Here is an 11,436-nt window from a genome sequence, read left to right on the forward strand (position 1 = left end):
GTCCGGTGGCAGTCTGCCTCAAACTTCCTCCAGCGTACAGGAGAATACATCCCGTGTTTCATGTTTCCAAATTAAAGCCCGTTTTTCATACGGCCATTAACCCGCCCACTCCGGTTCCCCCCCCCGCCGCGTCTCGTAGATGGGGAGACTGTTTATTCGGTTAAGCGCATTCTGGACTCGAGACGGAGGGGACGAGGATTTCAGTACTTGGTGGACTGGGAAGGTTATGGTGCGGAGGAGAGGAGTTGGGTTCCTGCAAAGGACATATTGGATCACTCTCTTATCGATGATTACAATCGCCAAGTAAGCTCTTCTGGAAGCACCAGGAGGTGCTCGTAGGAGAGGAGGTAATGTCACGGTTGCAGGTTTGTGCGCTTCTCCGGAGTGTATGTTGATCACGTGGGTTTGTTTTGTTTTGGTTGTCCATGTGGATTTGTTAGGCTCACGTGTTATGACGTCATTCAGTTGGTCTGATTAGTTCGCCAGCTGAGGCTCATCATGGTGCCTATATCTGGGCGACGCTTTTGTGTGTCTGTGTCAGTTCGTTGTTATCACTCATGTTTGTGTGTCTGTGCTCAGGCCCTGCGGAGTAATCTGGATCTGGTTTTCCCCGTTCTGTTTCCTGCCCTGCGTCCTGCGTCCGTCTAGCCTGACACTATTTGTATTTGTCTTCACAATAAACTTGTACACTTGCTATTGGATCTTCTCTGACTCTCACTGAAACGTAACAGAAATAACGCAACATAAACAACAGAGGTTGAGAAAAAGGTTACTTTTCAATGGAGATTTCCGACGGCACTTAGAGGTTTTTGACTTGGTTAAGTGTTTTATGTTATTTTAAAAATCTTTTATTGCAATTCCAACATGAATGTACTTTACAAATAGACTTAAAGATTAAAACCATTTGAATGTCTGTGAATAATGAGGAACTTTATATTTTTAATTAGCTGCATATTTAATGTTTTAAACGTAGTAATGTGTTAGTAATGCGTGTAACTATATTTTAAACATAATATTTGAATGTGACATTTTCATATTGTTGTCTTATAGCTGCGTTTATTAGAAATAAAAACTTGTTGTGATAGCTTTCTAAATGTACAGTATGTTTTTAGGATAATAATGTTTGAAAATAATAATTGTTTATGTAGAAAAAGGTATTACAAAAGTTTCATTTCTAATAAGTCCGTACATAAGACAACAATACGAAGCAAAACTCATATATTACATTTCATGTTTTAAAGTAATTTATTATCTTTTTTTTTTGCAATTCTAACAAAAATATACTTTACAAATAGATTTTGTGATACAAAAAGTTGCTGTACTAAAGAAAGAAAAAACTAAATGCAAGATGAAATATAATCCAAATCCAACAGGAGAGATGATACACAATAAAGCATATTAATAGCGAATATTAAACGTGGTACAATTTATAGATAGATTTTAATCATTTCCTTGTAGATAAGTAAATTGTTTAAATAGAAGTTCAGTTTATGTTTATATAACTAGGACCACAATAGTGATCTGATTTTGTAATTAATGAATGTTTGTATGGAGAAACAAATAGATTAAAAACATTTTGCCATTTAATTGGATCAATAATCATAAATTGGATTATTAATTCAACCAATTTGCTTGAAAACCATCTCAACATTCTTAAAATTCTTTATTAAAGTTTGTAAATCTTCAGCAATACTGCACAAATAACCTGTAAAACTTCATAAATGATACATGACAAAAAGGAAGATGCATTTTTTTTCACTATATCCATGATTGTTTATCTGTCTGTCGACAAATCATAACATTAATGCTTTAAAATATGTGTTAATTAATTTAGCATATGTACAGTTGAAGTCAGAATTATTAAACCCCCTGAATTATTAGCCCCACCTGTTTATTTTTTCCCCAGTTTCTGTTTAACGCAGGGCAGATTTCTAAACATAATAGTTTTAATATCTCATTTTAAATAACTGATTTATTTTATCTTTGCCTTGATGACAGTAAATAATATTTGACTAGATATTTTTCAAGACACTTCTATACAGCTTAAAGTGACATTTAAAGGCTTAACTAGGTTAATTAGGTTAACTAGACAGGTTAAGGTAATTAGAGAAGATATTGTATAATGATGGTTTGTTCTGTAGACTATCAAAACTATATAGCTTAAAGGGACTAATAGAATAGACATTAGAATAGTTTTTAACAAATTAATAACTGCTTTTATTCTAGCCGAAATAAAACAAATAAGACTTTCTCCAGAAGAATAAATGTTATCAGACATACTGTGAAACTTTCCTTGCTCTGTTAAACATCATTTGGGAAATATTTAAAAAAGAAAAAAAGTTCAAAGGGGGCTAATAATTCTGACTTCAACTGTATATTTATCAGTCACTTTCTACATTTGTGTACTCAGCTGTCTGAAGACGTCTTACAACGCATGAGGAACACCAACGCTGATCCAAGACCACCTGCCAACAATAAAGAAAACCAAGGTATGACATTATTATCGCCTCTCCATCCATAATTGTTTGCTGCTCATATTCACTCTGAACTATTAGACAAGATTTTTAGAATGAAAAAAACTTTCACCAGGTCACATTTTAAGCTAAATCAAATATTCAATTGAAAATTATAATTATCTTTTAGTATACAGTTTTTGTGAATGTTTTTATTTATTTCTATTGATATATTTGTATATCATCTCTTATTGAAATGTAAGTTGTTCTTATCATGTAATGTTTTTATATATTGATCTTGCCATGAAATGGCCATAAGTTGCTGATGTGGCAATAAACAAACATATTCACTTTTTCCCTTATGATATGTAAAATCATTAGTTTGTAATGCAAGTTAATAATTTTTTACATTTAATTTAATCCTGCAGGCCATCAAACTCGAACACCCAGCACATCAGACGCACAAGCTCCAAAAACACAGGCCAAAACGACGTTTCCCGACTCTAAAGAGGAGCTCAAAAAGAGGTACTTCAGTACAGATGTCTAAATCTAAATATTAAACAAAGTTTAATTATTGATACATAATCGGATTTAAATAATATGATAAAATGCAATCATATTACAAATGTGATATTGAAATTCATAACATTAGTATTAAAAAGTAAGTTTACATTAAGGAATACATCTAAATATTATATATACACGTCACCTTAAATGTATTTATTTATTTTTTATTTTGTTGATAACTGACCAACAAAAAATACTTAAAAAGAAAAAAAAAAAAACTAATTATACCAAATTCAATTTGTTACAAAAGAGCATTTTTCCCAACAAAATGAGGCTATATGAAGTGCTAAAAATTGTTTCAATGTTTCCTGTTGCTATTTTGGGGTTTTCATCTATTTTATTTTAGTCTTATCAGGCAACAATCCAAAGTAATCTAAAATTTCACTTTGTGAGTCGTTATTCTAAAGAGATTGTTGCTGTTGTTGTAGCTACTAAATCATATTAACAGGAACAGAAATGAACTGATTCAGATGCGCGTTCAAACTGAAGCGTTCAAAAACGTGCTATAGACTACCATAAAAGGCACTATTTCTACATATAGTTTTGCCACGTTAAAGGGCTCCACAAACTATTAAAATAAAGTCTGTTGTTGCACAAACATGTGAGCATTTTAGTGATTTTTATACATGCAACATCTATTGTAGATAAACCATTAATGATGATACTACCGTTTGTGGCACAGTTTTTTTTAGCCGTAGTGTCACGATACTACCATAGTACTGGTATACTGTGCAACCCTAGTAGGTGTGAAACTGACATTTTCAACCAATTAATTTTTCATTTTCTAAATCGTGCTCCTAATATGACAATACATATATCAGTCGACTAGTATATCTGATATAGTGCTCAAAAATCCCACTAGCAGTGGAGCTCCCAAAAGGGCAGAGACTGCAATTAGAATAGGACTCACTTTTTCCTGGATGCAGTTCAAGTGTGAATCATGAAGTGACAAACAAAGCATGAAACACTGACATGCAGTGGTAGGATTGAGAACTGCAGCGAGTGAGTCATGACTCATGGCTTGGCAACAGGCTTGAAAATCAAGCGGTGTGTGTGTTCCTGCACAGGTATGAGCAGCAGCAGGCCATTATACAGGAGGAATTGGCTCGCATCGCACGCAAAGAGAGAGAGGCAGCGCGGCAGGACATCAGTCGAGCGGTGCAGAGAGAGCGAGCACAGACGCGGCAGGAGTCTGAGAGAGCCAAACAGCTGGTGAGTCTCTTCTGCAAACACTTCAGCACAACACAGTACTTCAGGACTGAAGTATAACGACACAGGCAAGCACACTCTGACTCCACTGCATCCCGAGGCAGCCGGCTTAAATGCTGTGCATAATGTTGGTGGCAAACACATTGCAGTGAATTTATATAGATACAGTTGAAGTCAGAATTATTAGCCCCCTTATTTATTTTTTCCCCCAATTTCTGTTCAACAGAAAGAAAAATTTTCCAGCACATTTCTAAATGTAATAGTTTTAATAACTTAATTGACCCTTCACCAAGCCACACCCAAAAACCGCCACACACCAATCAAGGCTTAGCAACCGTAGCTACGCACAGGAGGCCTGTCAAGCTTTCGAGCGAGGGAAAGAAGCTGATAACCGCTATCCTAAGTTTGGATGAGGTGGTGGAATTTTTTTCCCTTTCCAAAACCTAAAACCCAAGAGGAGAAATTCCAGCGTGGATCAAGCTGTGTGAGGGGCGATAAAAGAGCGGGGTTAAGTTTATTTTGTTTTCGATATTCCTGACACATTCAGGCAATAACTCACACATCTCTTACCCTAAACAGATCAAACTGTGTTTCCTGCAAAAATACAAAGCAGGTTATGTTTCCCAGCTGTCTTTTTCTCTTTTTTCCGCTTGATATTATGAGCACTGCTCCGTTTAAGCCCTCACAGTAGTAGTCATACTATTAGCAATCATGTTTCCATCTGTTTCAAGCTACGAATATTTGAAACTACATATCGACAGAACAAAACAGAGATGTGATCACAATCTGAGCACTTGTGCTCAATATACAGTTGAAATCAGAATTATTGGCCCCCCTTTGATTTTCTTTCTTTTTTTTTATATTTCTCAAATAATGTTTAACTGAGCAAGGAAATTTTCACAGTATGTCTGATAATATTTTTTTCATCTGGAGAAAGTTTTATTTGTTTCATATCAGCTAGAATGAAAGCAGTTATTAGTTTTTTAAACACCATTTTCAGGACAAAATTATTAGCCCCTATAAGCTAAATTGTTTTTCGATAGTCTACAGAACAAACCATCGTTATCCAATAACTTGCCTAATTACCTTAACCTGCCTAGTTAACCTAATTAACCTAGTTAGGCCTTTAAATGTCACTTTAAGCTGTATAGAAGTGTCACGGTAAATATCATGGCAAATATAAAATAAATTAGGTGTTAGAAATGAGTTATTAAAACTATTAGGTTTAGAAATGTGTTGACAAAATCTTCTCTCTGTTAAAAAGAAATTGGGGAAAAAAACGAAAAAAAAAAAAAAAAACAGGGGGGCGAATCATTCAGGAGGGCTAATAATTCTGACTTCAACTGTACTTCACCCGCAGGTGTTTTTCAGTAATTTATAAGCCTCATGTCCATGTCAGAGCTTCAATTCACTGATGTTTTTGGTCTGTATTTTAGAGATTTAGTCATTATAGCGAGTTAGAGTCTGCTTTTATTTTTGGGGTCTGATTAATATTTGCTGGTAGGGAAAATCTGTTTGTTCACTTCTGCTTTTTATACTTTAATTTGCATTTGAATTGCATTTGAAGTCGTTTTTATGTTGCCTTCAATGATTTCCTAAAGATGAATACCAAAAAAGGATGCAACTGGAATAACTAAAGCAGTGACCATCGATTGAAGTGAAGTGCGAGATTGCATATGATGACATATGATGATGAGTGTGGGTGTTGTAGTGGTGTCCTATTTCTCAGGGGTACATTTTGAAGCCCTTCCCCTTCACACTCTGTTTCAAGGGCCAAGGGGAAGGGTAGGGGTACAAAAATAGAATTGGGATTGGGCCTAACTTTAGTTTGATTTCTACAGACAGTTCTGACAGTTTTGGTGACTTTTGCTTGCTTAAAATTCATCTATATCCAGCCAGCCAAACTAGTTCTGTGTTGCATAAATACTTACAAATGTAAAAATTAATAAGTATTCTTATCTGGCTTCATTTTCCGGTTTGAAAGTTTTTCTTTTAAATCAAGTCCCGGAGGCGAGGAGCACGCGGCCCGGTCAAGTCCCCGTCTGTGAAACATTCTGCTGCTCTCTTGACATGGGTGAAATTGGCTTTTTTGAATTCCACTCAGTTTTTTTCCCCTTTGTCCCGTCTTCCTCTTTCTCTCATCCACTTATTCGGGTCCTTTAGGGATTGTATCCCTCATTCACCTTATCTAGTCAATAAGACTTACACGTCGCACGTGTCGACATCTGGTAGACGTGGGATTGAAAAACGTTGTGTGATGTAGTACATGTCGTCCCATGCCCGAGGATCCTTTGGTACGTCTTGTTGGTGTGTGTCTTATCTGAGCTCTGACATGTTCTGGACACTTAATAGAAAAAGCTTCCCCTGGGCTCAAGCTTTGAAGAGTAAACGTGTGTGTGTGTGTGTGTGTGTGTGTGTGTGTGTGTGTGTGTGTGTGTGTGTGTGTGTGTGTGTGTGTGTGTGTGTGTGTGGACGCAGGTAGCGAACGTTATTATGACTCAATTCTCAATTCATTCCTGAACATTGCTCATTCTTTAAACATTTCTGCCTTATTAGCGGATGTGTGAGCATACATACTGATGCCATTCGGATGTTTGTGTGGAGTTTGGTATAGGTTGTCATTAGGGCTGCACAATATATCGTTTGAGCATGGATACCGCAATGTGTGCATCCGCAATAGTCACATTGCTCATGTTGAGTTGAAATTATAGATGGCCAGAAACGACAGGCCAAAACACACAAGATTTGTGGAGACACTGATGAATTGAATCATAATAAAGTGAAAGTTTATTATATGCATGTGTTTCTAAGGCCTGTGACTGTGAGCATTTTAAGAGAGTTTAAAGCATTTTAATAGCGCATAAAGAAGTTTAATAAAGATTTAAATAATTGAATTATTTATACGATCAAGAACATAAATGTCAATCAAAGGCGGCAACACCAAGGCTCCAAAATTACAAATTTATTAAATTGAAAAGGCTGACACAGAGCGTGTCAGAGCGGAGCCTTGGTGTTGCCGCCTTTGATTGAAATTTATTTGCACTTTTTTGCGGTTTTGGCTGAGCACCCAATTTAGAGAGACGTGCGTGCTTTTGTACAGTTTTTTCATATAATCAAGAACATGCAATGTTATTTTACATTTGATTATTGCATTTCTGTACCCAAATGCTGTTCGGCCCTGTTTATACTGCCAGTTAAATGTGACTTAATAAAATTTTTTTGCTTTTACGTGACAGATTGAATCTGTTCTATGACCATGTAAACTTGAAAAAAAAAACGCATGCATTCGGATATTCAGAGATCGGTTTTAGGCCTCCTTCATATATGGAAATAAATCAGATATAACTCAGATATGTGGCAATGCAACAATCATGTAAACAGGCAGATGGGATTTATTGAGGTGTTACGTTTTGTACGCCATTAAACTTGACAATGTGGTACTTCTCCGCAGTTTAATGACGTAGAATGACGAATGTGTGTGGAGATGCTGACACAGTAAACCATAACAACAGAGAAAACATGGAGGAGGAAAGTGGTATCAAATCAATTGTTGGTTTGGCCATCCCAAAATTCAGACCTATTGCATTAAAGCCCACCACAATTTGCTCCCACCAAACCTGAGATCTCTCTTATACCCAAAAATTCCTCTGAATGGTGGAGGGCACCATATATAAACCATAGGCGCAAGCTGCAATGATGACCCTTTCCCTCCTCCGCCTCAAAATCATTTTAAAATTGGTTGAACGTCTCATATTTCGCACAGCTAAAAGCAAGACCTTTGTGGCGCAGATGCAAAAACCTGCTTTTGTGCATGCACGACTTTGTAAAGTGTATGGCATGTGTAAACACTTGAATAAGATATGGGTCACAATTAAAAGAACGTGTAAACGGACAGGCAAAAAAAACAACAACAACAACAACAACAAAAACGACACAGATATATGCAACAAATCGAAATTGGGCATCAAGACCTGACAGTGTAAACGTGACCTTAGACTCTACCTAGAAAACCATAAAGTATGTATTTATTTCACTGTAATATTTGCTCCATTGTGTTACTTGATGACTGTATTTATTATATGTATATAACAAAATTAATGAAAATATGTTAACATTTCACTTCCCTATAAAATAATCTCAATCAATCTAAAGTAATGACTTGGCCAATAGAGGTATTTAAGTCATCTGTTGAAATTGTATTTATATCACAGAGAGAAAAAAACAAAACAATATCGCAATGTCAAATTTTTCCCATATCATGCAGCCCTAGTTGTCATCACTAGTGTGACAACAGATTCTAAAGTGAGTTTGCTTTACAATCCAGATTTTACATTTGACATTAGTATAAATAAAATAAATACATTATAATAAAAACATTTAAAAGTTCTATTCAACATAATTACCTTAGCTGAATAGCTTTTTAAATAGATTTGTAATGTAATGAAGTATCATAAACAAGCCTGTACACAACCTGACAGGAGTCTTGGCATCAATCCCAGATGTAAGAGCAACAAATAATAACTTCTAGTTGATCATTTGGACAAATGGCAGAATGTAGATTTTTCGAGAGGGTGCTCGCTGCAGAGCTGAGCTCCAGCGAGGGGGAGCATGAGCTGTCGCTCCTCCTCCTGTAAGCTGTTTTAATGCGTACACCAACCCCACCCCTAACCCTACCCCCAGTGACATCACTCGTAGAAGAAGTGCAAAAAAGGTGGAGCTCAAGCTTAAGCTCCCCCTCGCTGGAGCTCAGCTCTCCTCAAATGGCTATGCAGCGAGCACCACTTGGATTTTTCTGATGAATCATCTGTTCAGCGTCCCAATCATCACAAATACTGCAGAAGACCAATTGGAACCTGCATGGACCCAAGTTTCCCATAGAAATCAGTCAAGTTTAGTGATGGAAAAGTCATGGTTTGGGGTTACATTCAGCATGGGGGCGTGCAAAAGATCTGCAAAGTGGATGGCAACATCAACAGCCTGAAGTATCAAGACATTTGTGCTGCACATTACATTACAAACCACAGGAGAGGGCAAATTCTTCTGCAGGATAATGCTCCTTTTCATATTTCATTGCTTTCAGGAACTTTGATGTGGCGGCTAAAGGTTAAGGTGCTCAAGGATTGGCCAGCACAGTAACCATATATGAACATTGAACATATGAACAACATATTGATTATGTCTGAAGTAAGATGGAGAAGGCATTGAAGATTAATTCAAAGAATCTTGATGAACTCTGGGAGTCCTGCAAGAGTGCTTTCTTTGCCATTCCAGATGACTTTATTAATACGTTTTTTGAGTCATTGAGAGATGTATGGATGCAGTCCTCCAAGCTCATGGGAGTCATACACAATATTAATTCTTTTTCCACTGCACCATGACTTTGTATTCTATACTGTACATTATTTCTGTTAAGTGACAAGACTATTGTCTAAGCAAAGTCAGACCCTACTGTCCTAAAAAATAATTAATTAAAAATCAAGACATGATCATATTTTATTCAGGTAAAATAATCGTAAACGTAAGGCCTTTGCCTTTCATATAAGCCACTTCAGATACCAAATGATAGGTCTCCCCACATAGGGGAGAAGACTTTTGTCAGGTAGCATATATTATATGACAAACAACAGAAAGTATCAACACCAAAAGCCAATTATCCTTTTCTATTGAATCTCTGTTATATTATTAGCAGCATTTTGTTTCCACTTAGCACCGATGCTTTTCTCTGCGTATGACCTTAAGCCATAAAGGAACAAATTTGCATTTCTTTTGCACAAAGTTGAGAAGCACTCTTTTACACCCTATATATGAATTGTAAGCCCCATCCAGTTCCTCTGTCTGCGATTCAGCCTCTGTGTGATGCAGATGTGATGGGAAGTCTTATCATCAATCAGAATGAAGCTGTGACATGGCGACTCATCTCTGTTCTACTGGTGCGTTTCAGAGCGCAACATCAAGGTCTGCGCCTCTAAATATTCATGATTACCAATAATGTCCTGATCGCTGGAGACCCTCTTGTTAAACACGAGTCACGCTGAGAGATCAGCTCATCCATCTGAGGATGACTTGATCTTTTCCGTTTCTTGTGGAAGGATGGGGAAATATTGATATTAAAGTGTTGCCGTAAAAAAGTATCACCAATAAGGCATGACAGTGTGAATTTGATCTTTTTTCCTCTGTCTGTTGTTAAAGTGAAGTTGAATTGAGTGGGTTTGGCTTGTGCAAGTGGTATTTTCTGTGCTGTCAGTTGTTATAGTGTATGATTGATCACCAGGCATTTGTAGAAGGTTTTTTTGGGTGCTATATTGGAGGAGTTGCATCTGTTGTTCTGGGTTATTTAAGCCTGCATGGTGTATCGTTTATGAAGAGACACCGTCTAACAGACGTAGATTATGAACAATTCAAGATGAACATCATTTATTTTGTTTTTGCCTTCATAGATCACTGACAAGTTTTCTACAGTAAATGTTCTCACATATTACAAGTCAGAGATTTTTGAATGAAGGGTGCATTATTTGATTTTATTAACGGATACACACACTATCTACTATCTAGAGCTGCACGATTAATCGAAAAAAGATCTTGATACGACCCCCTAGACAATCTTAATCCAGCATTTCTAAGATTCTGCCAGTCATATTTTGAAGTTCAGGAGAGAAGCAAAAGCGACTGCACAAGTCTTTTCATTGTTTCACATACGTTGCTAAGAAATTAATACATGCTTTTATTTTCTCTCGGCTTGATTATTGCAATGCTATTTATACTGGTCTACTGTCCTAAAAAATAATCAATTAAAAATCAAGACATGATCATATTTTATTCAGGTAAAATAATCGTAAACGTAAGGCTTTTGCCTTTCATATAAGCCACTTCAGATACCAAATGATAGGTCTCCCCACATAGGGGAGAAGACTTTTGTCAGAGATTTTTGAATGAAGTGTGCATTATTTGATTTTATTAACGGATACACACACTATCTACAGTCTAGAGCTGCACGATTAATCGAAAAAAGATCTCGATACGACCCCCTAGACAATCTTAATTCAGCATTTCTAAGATTCTGCCAGTCATATTTTGAAGTTCAGGGGAGAAGCAAAAGCGACTGCACAAGTCTTTTCATTGTTTCACATACGTTGCTAAGAAATTAATACATGCTTTTATTTTCTCTCGGCTTGATTATTGCAATGCTATTCATACTGGTCTACCTAAG

General features: G+C 36.5%; 1 protein-coding gene and 1 long non-coding RNA gene across 4 annotated transcripts in view; one reads left to right on the top strand and one right to left on the bottom strand.

Moving 5' to 3' along the window:
• LOC141380527 (uncharacterized) overlaps positions 1-11,436 on the bottom strand; it is a 31,344-nt gene that overhangs the window by 10,407 nt on the left and 9,501 nt on the right. The gene's annotated exons all lie outside the window — the stretch shown is intronic.
• Positions 1-11,436, top strand: part of chchd6a (coiled-coil-helix-coiled-coil-helix domain containing 6a) — a 135,398-nt gene that overhangs the window by 6,732 nt on the left and 117,230 nt on the right. For all 3 annotated transcript variants that reach the window (XM_005162311.5, XM_005162312.4, NM_001005584.1), the window contains 3 exons: positions 2,411-2,489; positions 2,882-2,978; positions 4,088-4,232. In XM_005162311.5, the coding sequence (XP_005162368.1) occupies positions 2,411-2,489; positions 2,882-2,978; positions 4,088-4,232 (321 nt within the window). The remainder of the gene's footprint in view (positions 1-2,410; positions 2,490-2,881; positions 2,979-4,087; positions 4,233-11,436) is intronic.

Source organism: Danio rerio, chromosome 23 (assembly GCF_049306965.1).
Source record: "Danio rerio strain Tuebingen ecotype United States chromosome 23, GRCz12tu, whole genome shotgun sequence".
Lineage (NCBI taxonomy): Eukaryota > Metazoa > Chordata > Actinopteri > Cypriniformes > Danionidae > Danio > Danio rerio.